This window comes from Neopsephotus bourkii, unplaced genomic scaffold (assembly GCF_033783945.1).
Source record: "Neopsephotus bourkii isolate Nb327-2 ecotype Australia unplaced genomic scaffold, CSIRO-AGI_Nbou_v1 NB_384, whole genome shotgun sequence".
Classification (NCBI taxonomy): domain Eukaryota; kingdom Metazoa; phylum Chordata; class Aves; order Psittaciformes; family Psittacidae; genus Neopsephotus; species Neopsephotus bourkii.
The window spans coordinates 1,044,339-1,061,228 of record NW_026900889.1 but is presented as its reverse complement, the minus strand read 5'-3'; the positions used below and the strand labels follow the sequence as shown (position 1 = coordinate 1,061,228).

The following is a 16,890-nucleotide window of genomic DNA, read 5'->3' as shown; positions in this document are numbered from 1 at the left end:
ATTGCAGACACCTTAATTACAACACCTTAGCTTGCAGGGACATTTAAAGTGTATTGGCCCACTCTAAGTGTTTTATGGCATCATTTGTTTTATTTCTCTTCTTCCTTTGGGAAAAGCCCTTCAGCTCCGCTTCCTGCCTGGCTCAGCCTAGAGCAGGATGTGCAGAACAGCTCTCACCCCACACGTTTAAAACTCATCCCCTCACTTTTTCATTGTACAGTTCCTTCACACTCTCAGGCCAGAAGCCTCCTCTGTACATCTGGAAACAGCAGATGAGAATTCCTGAGATAAAAGTGTTTCTCTTCCACAGAGGAAGAATTTACATTTCCCTATATGAAATGAAGAAGCTCTGTTAAACCACCACTGAAGATTTAATGCAATAAAGCTTCACCAAAACAAAGGTTGAGATTTCACTGGCTTCACAGCAGGGTCCTGCTCACCACTGGGGCATCCTGACCCAGGGCCTGATCTCCAAAGCAGGTCAAAGCCACGGATCCAGTAGAAATTTCCACTCCCAAAAGGCTAACAAGGAAGCAACAAGAGCAAACCTGACATGAAGAGCCAGAAAACCCTGGACATTCACAACAGAACAAGTGACTCAGTTCAGATGTCAAAGTGGAAACAGAAACCTTGACTCACGCGCTGCGATGGGAGGAGGAGCTGGCGGAAGGTGATGCCGCGGGAGGGCAGCTCACAACAAAACACGTCCACATTCCTGATTTCTGGAAAGATTTCAGTGGAAGCAAGGAGAACCCACCCGAAACATGAGCCAGAGTTCAAGCTAGCCTTCCCTGCTGTCTGGTTTTCCCTAAACAAAGCAGTTGTTTGTTACCAGGAGTAACCACATCAGTTCCGCTGGCTGGCGAGTTAACACTTCAGAGCACCTTCACCGGGCTGGCAGCACATCCTGCCTGCTTTCCACATACAATAGGAGGGATTTGCTGCCAGGAAAAAATGAAAGAATCAGCAGCTCTGTTCCAAAACAAGGAATGCAGAATTAGGTGACAATTTCCCTTCTAAAAGGTTCACTTTTTTTAACATTCAGTAAGAGAGACTTCATAGAAAATGCAACTCAAAGGTGGTTCAGCTTTCCTCATCTGACGTCACACTGAATTCCAGGAACAGGCTTCCCTCCCAAGTTGGATGAACCCTGTATTTCATAATCCAAGTTTATGGAACCTGATTATCAAATACGTCAGTTTTAAGACTAAATGAAAGCTTCAATCTGGTGAAAGAGCTGAAACAGCTGAACAAGACCAGAGAGAAACCCGTGATGCCTTTTCAGGGAGGAAGCTCCTGGGTACCATTCACTGTACACTGAAGTGACTGCTGCAGTCAGTACCCAAATATGAAATAAATCAGTGTTTATAGTGGTACCTTCCTTCCTTTTTGCTTGGTTTTGGCTGTAAGAAATTGAGGGGATGCAGGAAACTTTTTTCCTACACCCGTGGCCTTCATAAACACATATATTAAAAGCCACTTTTCAAACCCACTTTATTACAAAGGATTAATTTTGCTTCCTTTGGCAGCCCATGGCACTACTCAGCTTGGTGGAAGAGTCTGGTTCCACCTGCACAGCTTTCTGAAGACGCGCCACAGCAGAAACGTGTTTGGCCAAGTACCAGAGAAACCACGTTCCTTACATCACACAAGCCCCAGATTAATCCGGTTTTGACTCAAAAAGCCCAGAATTCATATAGAGAGTAAAGGCAATGAACTGGGATCCTCTGTGTGGTTGAAACCAGCATGACCCAATGGTAAGTACCAATACTCTCAGAGTTATTTTTAACCATTTAAAACCAGAGTGACTGTCAGATGATAACCACCACTTTCAGTATTAGTACACAGGGAACACCACTCACAACCAGCCACCCATTCGACTGAGTCTGCCTACTATGCCTGTTTTCCACCCAAGTTAACCACATACACTTCTGCTGTCAATCTGGTGCTTTAGCAGCAGAAATCACAGCAGAGGAGACACCCTCCAGCTCACTTCCTATGAACAGAACCAGCTTTCATACTGAAGTGACACTCAAGTCATTTTAACCCATCCAATTACTAATCCTTTAGAAGTGCTTTAAAACATGAAGCATCACCTCCAAGGCACCAAAATGCTTCATTAATCCAGATCTGTATCTCCAGAAGCCCAGGAGCTGCACAACTCCAATTCAGGCCTCAATAAATAGATAAGGACTTCTGCTCCTGTCTTCCTCCTTCATTTCCTCATTGAGTTCCTCCATCAAGCTTTGCTCAGTGCCTCAATCTAAAAGCTGCAACTTTGATGTCTCTGATAGTCTCCTCACCCAGTGCTGAGGCATGAAGCCTGCCTGCTCTAATTAAAGGCAAGCCAGGCTTTAGGAAGATAATCATCTTGGAGAGAAAGCAGGCTGCTCCTTCGCAGGGAAACCCATGGCAGACTGTTCACATTAGGGGATCTGAAATTCCTTCCGCAGTGAAACGGATCCAAGGCTCCCCTCCCAAGCAGGGCAGTAAATTTAGCTGTTTAGAAGAACCATGGCTCACGCCAAATCCTATTTTAGGGCCACTCTCGGAGGTGCAGAGACTGCAGTGGGGCCCTGTGCCGCTCCTCATAGCTCCAACCCTCCCTGTAAAATATATGCTGGGTTTTCAAGTTAGATACTGAGAATTAAACCAAATACGGTGCAGTCTGAGACTGTTCAGTTAAGCCTAACAGATCCAGAAAGATAACTGAGCCACACACACCAAGAATTAGTTAAACCTAAGTTGAACTTACAGCAGAACTATGGTTGTGGTTTAAATGCAGACCTGGATTTAAAGCAACTACTTGATTAAAGAAGCGATGTTTCAGCGAGTAGCCTGAGGATGCTGAGAGCTTTCAACTTCTGGATACAAATTCAATTTACAATTGAGTGCTTCCAGTTGACTACTGTCCCAGCAACTCAAATACCTGCTGCTAGCCTGCTAGTTCACACCACATTTCCCATGCTAGGTGCACCCTATTTAAGATTACTACAAAATGTGAGCTTTTCAAACAAGTTATTGATGTAATTCATTAACAAAGGTACACAAACACCCTCACACCATGTCTTAGTAAACAACTGGTTTCAATATTTAACTGCCCACTATTTATCTGTATTAAGTTTGTTTTCACACAAGGTCTTTCCCTCCTCTGAGCAAGCAATAACCTTTTACTGATGGAGAACAGCTCTATCTAAAATCAGCTGGGTACAGTTTTGATGTAAGAGACAGCAGAGCAGAAAGCAACCTAAATCATTATTGAATCTGTCATTCCTTCACACCTCAGGGGCAGTGTTACAATCCCTGCATGCCAGCACCAACGTAGCTGGCGCCAGAATGGGAATCCCACCTTTGTGCTCCTGTAGCAGCCAGAGTCCCACCGGAGCACCAGGTCTGGTTGAAAATTAACCCGGCTGCAGAGCAGCAATAAAGGTGACTGCAGCCACCTCCCCTCCCAGGGCTGCCTCTGCTGAGCTGCTCACCCCAGCTCTCCACATCAGCCTCCAGCTGTGCCAGCTCCAGTCACCACCACATCAAACCCATGGCAAGGAGCAGACGTTGGATCACTCCCTCGCGTGATTCCCTACATCCTTTTTCCTTTCAGGAATCCTATGTGAAGCAGTTCCTCTTCCCCAGGTTCAGGGACAGGTCCATAGAGCCTTCCCCTGTACCACTGGCGGACACAGGCAGCTCTGGCTGGAATTACATGCAATAAATTACTGGTTTCCTGTTCTCCTGGGCCACCCCATGGCTGCACCACCCCTGTCCCCAGGCAGGGGAGCTGGAACCAGCACAGTGAGAGGGGAATCTGTCCCCTTCAGCTACCTGAGAGCAGCTCAGACTGATCATGAAACTGCACCCTGGGGCCAACATTTCACTGACAAGAGGTGACATCAGCTGGCAGAGCTGCTGACCAAAGCTGTGGTGTCCCCCCTCCTAAAACCTCACATGCTTCTGGGCCTGGCACAGGCATCTGCAGTAGTCACCAGCTCCAAGGACCAACCTGGCTGAAAGAAACCCTATTTTTCAATCAGATTAACTTCACAAGCACAAAGAATCACAGAATCCCAGCCTGGTTTGGGTCAAAGGGACCTTAAAGCTCATCTCCAATCCCCTGCCACAGGCAGGGACACCTTCCACTGGAGCAGCTTGCTCCAAGCCCCTGTGTCCAACCTGGCCTTGAACACTGCCAGGGATGGGGCATCCACAGCTTCTCTGGGCACCCTGTGCCAGTGAATGGAAGGACACTAGGGAAGGGAGGCTTGGCAGCAAGAGCACTGCTGCAGTTGTACACCCTGACCACAGAGTTAAGGCAGCAACTGATGTTCCTAGGTAAGAGAATGGCTCATGAATTCCCTTCGTGTGGGTTTGGCAGCTTCTAGTTTTAGGCGAGGAGCAGCCTCCTGCCAAACCACCTGCTGACATGAGAACTCCTTCACGTTTGAGAAGGGAAAAAAACCTCAACCACCCACCAGAACACCCTCAAAGATGGCCTGAACTTTCCATCTAGGCACAAACCAGGGGGACGGCCCCTCTAACTTAAGCCACTTTTAAATGTTGTATCTTTTACCAGCAGTCCTGCATTGTCAGGCATTGGGAAAAGCCTCCAAGGAGCAGGACCGCCTTGTGCAAAGACAAACTTCTTACAGTGCAGTCATGTTTGAATAGGAAAAATATGCAATACAGGAATGAGCAAAATACACCAAACTGCTAAAAAAAAAATCCTGGGTGGTTTTTACACATTTGTTTGCTTTTTTGCCTTTTGGCAGGACCTTTCAGCTACATTTTACCTTGCATAAGTATCAAAAACTCCAATCCAGAAATGCACATTACACCAAAGGTAACGCTGTTCTCAATTTAATCCGCTGTCCAGACAGGTCTATTTTAAGCCTGGGGATTCACAAAACTGGCAAGAGAAAGCCTTTGAAAAGGAACTAGAGTGAATCAACACAAGAACCAAAACAAGGAAACACAGAAAAGGCAGAACAATGAAGTAGGAATAGAAAGTACGAATGCCAGGAGGAGCTTTGAACTAACAGTAAAACAAGTATAAGGGAATTCAGGGACCTGAAGGTAGATAAAACCAACAGGTTACTGACAAAACAGAGATCATTCTCTGTGCTTACTCCTTCACAGTGAAGCCTCTGCACTGATTTCAGCCATGATTAACACAATACCTGAACCCTCCATTATGTTCCACCAACAGGAAAGCAAGTTTCTGAGCTAAGTCCCACAATTAGCCTGCAACTGGGACAGCTCCTCCAATTACTGGGTTTAGGGCACTGGCTATACATATATGGGTTTATACCACTCAGATACAGTGCATACAGACCCTATTGCTGTGTGTAACAGACAGCCCCACGTCATCACCACCCTGCCATGTGCTGCACATGATGGTTTTTGCTGTTCCAACAGGAAACAGAAAGTTAACTCTATTGCTAGATTTCCCAGAAGGGAATACAAGCCCCAGACTAATATTCTGATCAAGGTTTAACAACCTGTAGCTGCACTTGAGCACATACTTGGACCTGCTGTTACAAATCCAGGATTACTCTACCCTACTGTTCCATGCCTACAAAAAAACATCAGTTCAGAACAGTTAATCTGCGTATTAAATCAGCTCAGAGCAACACAAGCCAGTTAAATGCTCCACTGAAACAGAAGCTGCAGCAGTTTAGCTCACACCTTTATTTTTCTGCATGACAATGATACCTTTCTACCTTCATTTTCTACAGGACACAGAACTTTTCATCATGTGGATTAACATTTCCTATCCATTGCTTGATAGTTAGCTCATAGAAGCCCAAAAGGTTCGCATTTGAGTAACTACTGCACTTTGCAAAGCTGTATCACAGCCACAACTTCCAAATCTACATGCAAGGAGATTTATCTTCTAAGAAAGGCCAACCTTTATAATTGCATTACCCTGTCACTGGGTGAAGCAGTTTTCTGTAGCCTTAACTCTGTCACCAAGGATGTGTGTACAACTCTATGCCACAAGGGACATGCTGCAATAGCACTGCAGCTCTCAACAGTGACCCACCTCTGTGCAAGGCTCAGCTGTACCAGTTACCAGTTGTCCTTTTATTAATTCCCATTCTGGAAGTGCCCCAGGGATCCTGAGAAACAGCAATACAGCCAGTGCGTGTATCTGTATAAAAGCCTCACTCCATCAATTGCTGGCACAGGAGAACTCATAGGACAGAAGGAAAAACCTTTTCCTCCATTGATCCTTCTCCCCTGAAACTGATTTGGATATTATGCATCCTTATTTGATTCACTCCAGGATGTTCCTGTCATTCTGCAATGCAATTAACTCCACAAGAAAACAATCTGTGTCAAGGAAAAATAGGCTCCACCTCACTCGGGAGCACAACTCGTGACCTCACCCGGTATTCCTGAACACGCTTCCTGTGGAGACAGCAGCACTGTCCAAGCAGAGATGCGCAACCATCCCGACAGGCTTCCATCAGCCATGGTAATCCCAGAGCTTTTAAGGCTATCTGGTTCCTAAAGAATACATTTTAACCAAAATGTTCAAATTCAGTCAACAAAGCAACCTTGCAGACAAAAAGGCTACGTGTAAGTTCCCCATATTCTCCTTGTCTAGACACCAAGTGCTGCTTTTAGCACAACAGTCGGTGAGGATCAAATTTAGCTTTCCTGTCAAGACTGGTACCTGCAACCACCAGGCAGCCCTGAACATGAGGTAATCAAGCACAGGGAGCTGTTCAAATCACTTGATGTGTCACCTCCAAGCACTCTGATGCTCCTTGGTTCTGAATTACCGGAGATCAGCCGCACCTTACCCGGTTTATTAATTGCCGGTGTTAAACTCCTGCAGGTTTCTGATCAGAGCTGTGGCAAATGGAGACAGGTAACTGATGCCTTATGCAAGGTCCAACATAGGGTCTAGGGGTTCTCCTTATACACCAAAATGGACCTACCTCTTTGAAGTTGTGAAACCTTTCCTTCTGGAAACAGTGCCTAATATTAGAATACATTTGTAGCACATTAAGACACTCTTCATTGAGCCACCTCCTAAAAAACCCTATATATTTGGCACTTCATTTGCTAATACAAGGACCTCTGAAGAGCAGTTCTGGGCACAGATTCGTTATCATAACCTAAAAATACCATGGGAGTATCTAAGAAATACATTTGCTTTCATAGATTCCAAGTGTCACGTTACAGTACTGGGTTGAAACCACTCAGTAGATCATTTCCACTTATTTTAGTAGATTAAATCATCACTATTTTAGGCTTTTGACTCTGGGCATAACCCGATATTAAAGTTACTTGCTCTGAAGAGCCACCATCAGATGATGTTAGAATGAGGGAATCTCAGCTTCATCCGCAAACAGGGTAACACCAGGATTCTATAGCTTAAATGAATAAATGCAAGAAGAGTTGGGCTGTACCTATGAGTGCAGGTGCCCAGCTGCCCCTGTGCTGAGCAGCTCTCGCAACAGCAGATCCAAGCATATTTTTACCTTCACACCAAAGCCTCCACCTCAGATGCACCTAACACCCCTGACAACACATCCTTTCCTACTCTTTCAGCTTCCCTTTGGTCCTCCACACCACAGTTGCACAGGTCCAAGCCAGGGAGAGTGACTCAGGCTCTGGTTATGTGCTGTGACACCAGCACAAAGTGCTGGGCTTGGCAGGATCGTTCTGGCTGCCTCAGAGCCTTTAAATGCTTGTGAAACCACCCAATATCTGCACAAAAAGGACATTTTATCCATCATTTTAAGGCAACGTAAGACTGGGCTTTCCAGAGACAGACACTCCCTTCTTCGGCACAGGCTGCCCAGAGAAGCTGTGGCTGCCCCATCCCTGGTGATGTTCAAGGCCAGGCAGGACAGGGTTTGGAGCAAGCTGCTCTAGTGGAAAGTGTCCCTGCCCGTGGCAGGGGGTTGGAATTGGATGAGCTTTAAGGTCCTTTCCAAGCCAACCCACTCTGGGATTGTATGATTTTATCTGTCCCCTGATGTGTTTCATCAAGCAGTAGCATGAGAACAGAGCCAAAGGAGATGAGGACATGCACACAGGAGGGCAATTAATATTCCCCAAATCCCTGAGTTTGGAATCTTCTAATTTCTTTTTCTGCAACAAAAATCTCAAGTATTTTACATGCTGCCCACTCAGCGGTTGGCACACAGACTCTGCCACAGAGTTGTAACCAAGAGGCTTCAGCTAGCTCCCTACTGGAAAGCACAATGTCTTACTAAGGTGCCTTCAAGTCAATGAAATTTAGCACAACTAAACCAAGTCACTCTTCACCACCAAACACCAGAATTGGTTATGTAAGTTTGAAAACCATTTTCTGCTTCTATTAAGGGGAAGCAAAATCAGTGAAGCTTCATCTAGTCCGGAAGCACCCACTGCTCTGAAAAACAAGGTAATGTACCCAAGAGCCTCATTCTCGCCCACTGCAGGCACAGAGAAGCATGATTGTCTCATACAAGGTTCACTTAAAGTTACAACAAATAGCTGAAACTATCACAGTTTGGTTTTCTGAGAAGCAGGGGAGCAGGCCACAGCTCCAACACATTCTCTAGCTGGTGGGTAAGGCAGAATTCCACGTAGCAATGATGATGTAGCCAATGCAGGGACCACCACACGCTTGGTACTAGCAGACAGCCGGTATGAAAGTCACCTGGTGCTTCAGAGGTGGCTTCTGGTGCTATCAGACATCAGAAGCCACCTCTGGCTCCAGAACCTTCCAAGGCAGACAGAACTGGCAGCCACAAGCATCTGGGATACCCAAGCTTCACACCCTTCCTGCAGATCCTGCTTGTGGCCCCTGATGTTGGGCAAGGCAGATGCGGCCCCGTCAGGGCACTCCAAGGTTTTCATGTGGTCTGGAATCGGATCACACGCGATGAGGCTTTTTAATCTGAGGCTGAGCAAATACTTACTCATCAATTTAAAAGCTGGTGCTGCCCTGCAAGAGCACAACTGCAATGGGAAGTATCTAGACAGTTTCACACCGTGGTTTTCTGGATACAGGACCCTGCAATGCACCAAGAGCACAGCAGGACACAGCAAACAGCTTCTGCAGGGAAATAAGCTTCTTAAAAACACAGTATCATTTATTAATGGTTTCTAATCTTGAGGATTCTTAACAACCTACACTTTAAACCAACAGGGGAGCATCCTGGTCCCTGAAGAGTTAAGAGACAATGATATACTGACTGCCTTTACAGGCCTTGGAGGAACACCTAAAAGCAGGGCAGAAACACTGCTTTGCTTCTTGACCATTTGCTCCCACACAAAACCTCTCTTCTTACCAGGGGTTCCCATATAGCAACGCAGCTTCTCACCAGCAGCACCAGCCTTACGGACCTCACCAGCTCAGAGGCTGTCCTCTGAGACACAACTGAAGAAAGTCACTACGAAGTCCTCAGCTTCAATTCAGGTCATTTTTCCTTTGGCTTTAGCAATCTTCTTTGAAGGGTACACTCACCAATGGGATTAACAGACCTGCTTGCAAAACTTAACCTAGACCACAGCCTGGACACAATTCACATCCCCAAGCTCTTCCGTTTCTTGCTGCATTAACAGCAGTCACAAATACATCGATGAGTGCCAAGTCTTACCACCAGAAGCAGCCCCAAACTGAAAACATAATAGCTGCATGTTTTCTATAATTGGAAGTTTGTGCTGTTAGAAAAATCAGATTCCCAAGCTGCACAAGGCATTACATTGTGTCCAAGCTCCCAAAAGGGCACAGGAAACAGATAAATATGCAGATACCAAGGAGCTCTGTTGCTCCTGCTGGGGCTGAGCTCTGGTGTTAAGGGGGAAACTGTTGGCTCTTTGCTTACATCTCACATGGAAACGCCATTTCATGAGGTTTTGTGCTCCTGCAGAGCCCATACAGGAGCCTGGGAGCAGCCAAGAGGTAATGCACAGTTCATGGAGCCAGCTCCAATGTCTCAGTCAGTATCAAGCTTACCTCCTCCTTGCTCTGCCTGTTCAACAGCCAGGCTGCTACCACACAGATGTTTAGATAACGCATTCCCTTTCCTATTAGTATACAAGTGCTTTAGCATTCACACACATTTTATTTCAATCAGTCCCTGACAGTTACACAGAGTCCAGGCGCCTGCACATGCTCAGGAAAACAGATCTACCCTAATTCAATCTCCTCCAAGCCTTTAAACCTGTCATTGAATTAATCTGCCTTCCAGAAAGATCTAAGTCAATTTTCTCATTAAAGAGACCTCGAACTTCATTTGGAGATAAACAGGAAATGTTTAAGATAACTCTCCTAAACATGGACATGAGATTTTGCTTTTCCTTTTCATGAGCACCCAGCTGCAGCCAGATGCCAGCCTAAAAGACCAAGCACAAAGCAGGCTCTCCCCTGTCCATAAATATGAATGTTATTTCAATGTTGTTTACCACTTTTCCACAGACCTCTGCCAATGACAACAAGCATTCCAAGCAATTAACGCTTATCATGGGTAAGCTTTTAAAGGATGTTTGGGTGAGCCATGAGTTTTCAAATATTGGGGTCACAATCCTTGTGTTTTCCAAAGAAGAGCCAGAAAAACATTAAAGAACCATTTCTTGGACATTAAATGGCCCTGTAGGGTTAATATTACACTGATTTAAGTGGTTTGGGCTTATCAGAGATGAGTGCACTCTTGTTTTACCACCCTGGATGCTTGTAAAAGCTAGCTTACAAAGTACGATCGCCAAAAGATGAAGGAGTAGAAGAACCTCTTTAAGTAATGATTCACAGGACAATTCTGTAAAAGACTGGGATCAATGGACAACACTTTAGGAGGAATGAAAAATTAATAACGTGGGGCATCTGCTTTTCCCATGAAGCACTACTAAAAGTTATCACATTCCAGCAGGTTTTCCCCTGTACAAAGCAAGCATAGGCAGCTCCTGGCTGAACAATCATTCACTACAGGCATTCTAACATAACATTTAACACAATGTAATAGCGATGTTACAACCACACCAATCCCAACTCACGACTTACACGTTGCCAAGTGGCTTGAAGAAATCCTAAATATAGTTCAGCACTGCAACTTTTATGCAGGGCATGAGCTATTAAAAGATAAGTTCAAATACTCCCCTCGTGTCATGGTAATGTCATGCATACAGGGCCTGAAAAAACCTATTTGTACACAAGAAGTTGTGTTTAACTGGTGGAAAACTAGTGAAGAAGCTACAGAAGTTAGCTTCTTGCATAACAAAAGCTCTAAGGTGGTTTGTGGCCTCTTTCAGATTTCTAATTAGTCAGATCTGCCTGTCCCTGGTTTAAATTACTGCAACAGCTTAAGGGCAGATAGAGTATCTCTTGAGCAGTGAGTATATCCACCCGTCCAGCAGTGTCAACCTGACACGACTTCACCAGCCCTGCACCTTCCAGACCGGTTGGCTGGAGCAATTTTTAACCTGTACATCATTCTGCTGATTGCACCTGAAAGATGGAAAATGAAATTGATGGGCACAGCATCCACAGCTGTGTCCCGAGAGGCAGGAAAGCCCAACTCACATTGTAACATAGCCTAACAAGTGCCATTGATTACCAACCTGGTGCTCTGTAAGTAAACAGCGTGATACAAACCCCTCTGTGGACTCATTCCTCACATAAATTACTTAGCTATGCAGTTTGAATGCTTATTAAAGTGTCACTTGAAAGCCTTTAATAACAATGCCTCTGAACATTTATTTTCATTAGAGATGACTGCAGCTATAAAGTGGAATAGCTGTTGAGCTTCTCACCAAAACCTGTCTCCCTTTGTCATTTATAAATGGGTATGAAGCAAAGACAAGCACTTACAGATACTGAACAATTACCTTGTTGATGCTGTACATAATATAATCCCGCCTATGATTTCTGAGCCTAACACAGAGCTGATCCGCCAGGAGGAGGATCCGCTCAGGAAGCATCCCTGGGATGCTTCCCACAGCAGGAAGGCAGCATCTCACATCACAAGATGGCACCCACAGAAACACATTCCACGACCTCCATTTCGGAACGCACTGTACCCAGATGAAGTACACATGAAATGTGCATATGGATACGCTCATATCAGCGGATATGAGCCCTGGTCCTTAAAACAGATGAAGGTTTAGAGGAATTAATACATAACTCCCACTAAAAGCAACCCCAGGAGATTGCCTCTGGGAATCACAGGCCAGCTGACAATCAGGAGTTCAGAATGAAAGTTACTCTTTTTCTTCTCCACTTCCTCCCCTTCATTTTTCAGGCCTTACTACAAGTTCCAAGCTGCTTCCAGTTGTGTAGGCTGGAGCTGGGACAGAGCTCAAAAAATTAGCTTTGAGCTAGTTCTTTTGTGTGATATGCTGGTATCTGTCATGGTCAAGGTGCCAGTTTATTCTGATGCATTAACTCAGCTCACATGGAAGTGATTTCCCAGTAAGCCCTGTCTCTGCTCCACTGCACACCCCAGCCCTGACCTGCCTGTGACTCAATGGGAAATCCTTCACGATGACGTGAGAAAGACACATGCCATGATCCAGGGTTTGTTCCTCCAGCTACAGCTGCCCTAAGAAAGCACTAATGCCACCTTGGGCAGTCCCTGCAAGCACCAGTGTAGCCTGCACCAGTCAACGAAACCAGAGGGACCAGACTTGAGCTGCCAGGCTCCAATGAAAGGCAAATGATCTTGTTTCATTTCCCTCTTTCCCCCAAGTTTAAACAGACAAGAAACTGATGTTCTGCTTTGCAGGTTAATGAGAACTTGAGTTGTTCCCCTCAACAGAAACCCTCACTAGCACTTGCAGCACTTACAACAGATCCAATACATAAAAACTAAGTACTTGGTGGCAGACTGAACACTTGTCTTATGGCATCCAACAACATCCACAAGGTAATTGCTGTAAAGCATTTAACACATCTATTAATTATCCTGGAATCCTGTTCCACTCAGCTAATCCCCTCTTTAATTAGTTTCCTACATATATTTCATAATTCTATAGAATATTATCCATGCAGACTCACAGGCTTCCCATAAACGCCATTGCTCTGCTTCAAGGAAGCTCTTTCCCATCCCATTTTCCACGCTAAGGTGGTACTTCTCTGATCTTAAGTCACATATTCATGGTAAAAGGACAAAGATGCCAACCGTGGGATGTCATTCACACCTATGGCAAGCCGGATGGGCTAAGTCCTGAATTATCTGAGAGTTCCTGTTAAGGGGAACGAAACAACGGTGAAGACACAACACTGATGCAGAGCCAAGGTCTGCTGACCTGTGGTGCCATCCCTGTGCTCCCTTCCCTCAATCATGGTGAGAAAAAGCTTTGAATGAGTGAAAAAGCAGCAGAAGCTATCCCTTCCAAATGCAGGACCATGAAAGCAGCAGCCAGTTAAAGATTACATCAAAGGGTGCATGTCCCAGAGAAAGTAAGTTGACATCATGCCCCCAAGCAGAAAGCCTGCAGAGATGGGGGGACGTGACCCCCAGCACAGCTCAAACTGCTCCTTCAAACACTGCTTCTCTTTTACACAACCAGAAGAGTTCTTTTGACACAGGATTTGTCTCCTCATTCTGTCCAAGCATGAAAAACTAATAAATGAGTGTGTAAAGTCAGTGTAAAACTACCAACTCAGTGTAAACGCATCCTAAAGTGGCAATCTGCAGCAGTACCAGATGGGAAGCACACCACAACTTTATTTTTCTTTTTCTTGTCTTTTTTAATGTTACAAAAGGGAAGTGGTTCACTCCTGGCTTGGTACCTGGTGTCAGAACCACTCGCCTCTGCTAATGCTGCCTGCAAGATCCTACTCACTGATGACTGTCGTGGCTCCCACAAGCTCTACAGAGCTTACCACAGCCACAGAACGCAGCATCACACAAAATCCAGCAGCCTCAGCCCCAATACTTGTAAGAGAAACCAGTTACAGATCTGTCACTGCTAAGTGATGGCATTTTGGGAAATGAAGTAAGACCCTGGTGACTGTTGGAATGCTTGGCCCGTACATGAAGTGTAAGGAGATGAGCAGCACTAAATATTCACCAATTAATTAATAGTACAGTTGATACCTCTTGAAACAAAATGTTTTTCAAGTTAACTTTGATCAGAACTGTGAAATGAACCATTTCTCCTTCTTTGTACACTGATTGGTCTAATCAGGCTTCATTTCTTGATGCACTCAAAAGCACTCACTATCTATAAAACACTGTATCTAAGCAAACATCTAATGCAAATGATGAATTGCAACCTCTTCACAGACAATAGTCAGATAAAAACAGGTTTAAGAAAAAACAATGCTCAGTCATGCACACAAATATTCTTTGCTTTGAGAAACACGGAAACATCTTCACCAAGTTTCCACTGTTACAGCTCCTAAGTGTACGGTCATCAGACATCACAAAAGCCAGCACAAACCTCCCGAGCTTTGTTTTATCCCCTCCCATTTCCAAACCACGTCCATAAATTAAGTTCCCTGCATTTCATTAGCATGAGTGCAGATTTACAGTGCTGAAAGTTATCTCAAACGTAAGCACTCTTCTTTAACTTGGAAAGCGTCAAATACGAAGGTCAGCAACAAAAGGGTGAGTACCAGTTTGTGCTACCAAGACCATGCAAAGGAACCCCTGGAAGGGACAGTTTAGTTCATTCAAAGCCCTTACAACTATGAGGGTATAATTGCTATGTATACAGATATATATCTACACACAAAAAAGGCAACAAGCACTGGTCAAAGCTTTACGACTACACTCACTGTTCAGTCTTCTTACCTCTATTTAATTCAAAGTTTGCATGTTCTTGTGTAAAGAATCCATATGACTAACTTGAGATACTTCATTATTAAAAGATACTTAACTAAGAACTAACTTAAGATACATTATTATTAAAACACACAGCAAAGAAGCAATAAAAATGTGCTTGTATTTAATAGCAACTAAAACAGGGAAGAGAAACAGTTTAAGTTTATTACCTACCTATTAAGCTTATAAAACTGAATCAGTCAATGTCATTTTAAAGACTTTTAATGAAAACCAATTACAGGTTCTTGCCTGTATTTTATCACCACTGTTCCAGAGCCAGGCTGCTGAGGCACCCGCAGGTACCTGCTGCAGGAGCAATGATCCTGCACAGACAACCACACCCTGGGAAGCTTCACTGTGGGACGGCCACAGCTCCCACAGGTTTCAGCTGTCTCCAGTCAAAGGTCATCAGGAGCCTCCCAACCCCTTCCTGGCTCTGAACAGATCTCCAGCTTTAATTCATTTGCCCCTGGAAGCTGAAAGCAGCCCGAGATGTTTATCCTGCTCAGCACAACACAGATTACTTGAAATTCCACTTGGGATTTGGCGCTGTGGGCCCAACACACACAAAATAATCACTCCGACAATACGCAACAACAAAAAACTCCATTACTTTCCATCAAACACGAAAGAACGGGCACAAGATGAGCTGGAAGTTCTGCTCTTTAAAAGCAAAACCAACGCCCCAGTAAAAGTCTCTTACTTATCCATTATTAGCTGACATACTTGACCTGTTTCATATGCATGCAGGCCCCAAAGAAAACAACCACCGTGTGAAGTGAGTGACTGGAGTGGAGGCCACGAAAACATAAGCTCAGGTAGAACGGCAGTTGATGCTTTCAGGACCAGTGCACGCTTCCAGATGAAGCTTTTGCTAAAAACAGACAGGAGTTTCTGGGTGGGGAATACAGAACTCTCCTCAGGAGGCAGTGAGGTTGCACTGAGGCTTTAGCAGGGAGAAGAGCTGCAGGTTAAGGACCCACCTTGGGGTCTGCTCAGGTTTCTCTCCACAGAAGGAGAAGAAAGCCTTTCCCAGACATCTGCAAACAGACATCACTCAGACCTAAGAGACTTCAATCCCTTCTGTTGAAGCTCAGCCGCAGAGGATGTATTTTGTGGTGTGACGAAGGCCCCGTACAGACCGAACCCACACGGCAGGAATGGACACGGGGCCTCAAGGGCCCCGGAACCCCCCAGGGACCCGCGCTGCCTCCATCAACCTCGCCCCACCGGCGGGCTAACAACACGTACAGCGGGGCACACGGAGGCCTCGGTACTAACGGAGATGGGCGGAACGACGCCACTTCACGGCGGCCCGGGTCAAACACCCGCCCAGAGCCCGCTCCCAGCTCCGAACAACCGGCTCCTCCGCCCCTCCCCAAGCGGACAGAAACTTTCCCTGCCACAGGCCCCGCCGTGCCCGGTGCCCTCCTCACCCCGAGAAGCGACCGAGATTGCGGACGTCCTCCGCCCGCTCCCCGGAGCCGCCACCCGAGCCCCGACCCGGCCGCCGGACCCCGGCGCCCACCTGCCCACGGTCTGGTTGGCCAGCTGCTTCATGCGGTTGAACTGCTTCTTCATGGCGGCGGCCGCTCCCCGGCCTCCCGCCGGGCTCCTGCCGCTCCGCCGCCGCCGCCACACCGCCCGGCCCGGCCGCCGCCCCGCCCACACCGCAACGGCCCGTCACTTCCGGCCCCGCCCACAATATCACGTGCCCGTAGGGGTGTGGCCGCCCCCCCGGTGAGGAGAGAGGCGGGAGGAAACCCGGATGCCTCGCCCAGAGCCCGGATGTTGGAGGACTGCAGCGGGAGGAAGGCTCATTCGCTTGCTGCTGCCGCTGCTTCAGGAGCGGCGGCTACGCCATGACCCGTCCTCCCAGAGCGCGCAGTACCGGGCCCCTCCCCGGGACCTGCTCCAGCCCGCACCACTGCGGCGCCATTACCGAGCGTCCCCTAAAACTACCGCTCCTAGCTTCCCTTGCGGTACCACTACCGCTTCCTGGGCGGAGCGGTGCAGGCCACGCTTTCTCATTGGAAGCTGTGGGGATGGATGGGACAATGGACCAATAGTTGCTGAGTTTCTGCGGGTTGCCCTGCGGAGGCCTCCCAATGAGGGTCGG

The 16,890-nt window shown here is 46.4% G+C and overlaps 1 protein-coding gene across 7 annotated transcripts in view; it reads right to left on the bottom strand.

Annotated features, from left to right (window-relative positions):
* ARHGAP17 (Rho GTPase activating protein 17) overlaps positions 1-16,459 on the bottom strand; it is a 44,335-nt gene extending 27,876 nt beyond the window's left edge. For all 7 annotated transcript variants that reach the window (XM_061349137.1, XM_061349135.1, XM_061349134.1 and 4 more), the window contains exon 1: positions 16,300-16,459. In XM_061349137.1, coding sequence (XP_061205121.1) covers positions 16,300-16,352 — 53 coding nt within the window. In that variant the 5' untranslated portion in view covers positions 16,353-16,459. The remainder of the gene's footprint in view (positions 1-16,299) is intronic.
* Between the last annotated feature and the right edge of the window lie 431 nt (positions 16,460-16,890).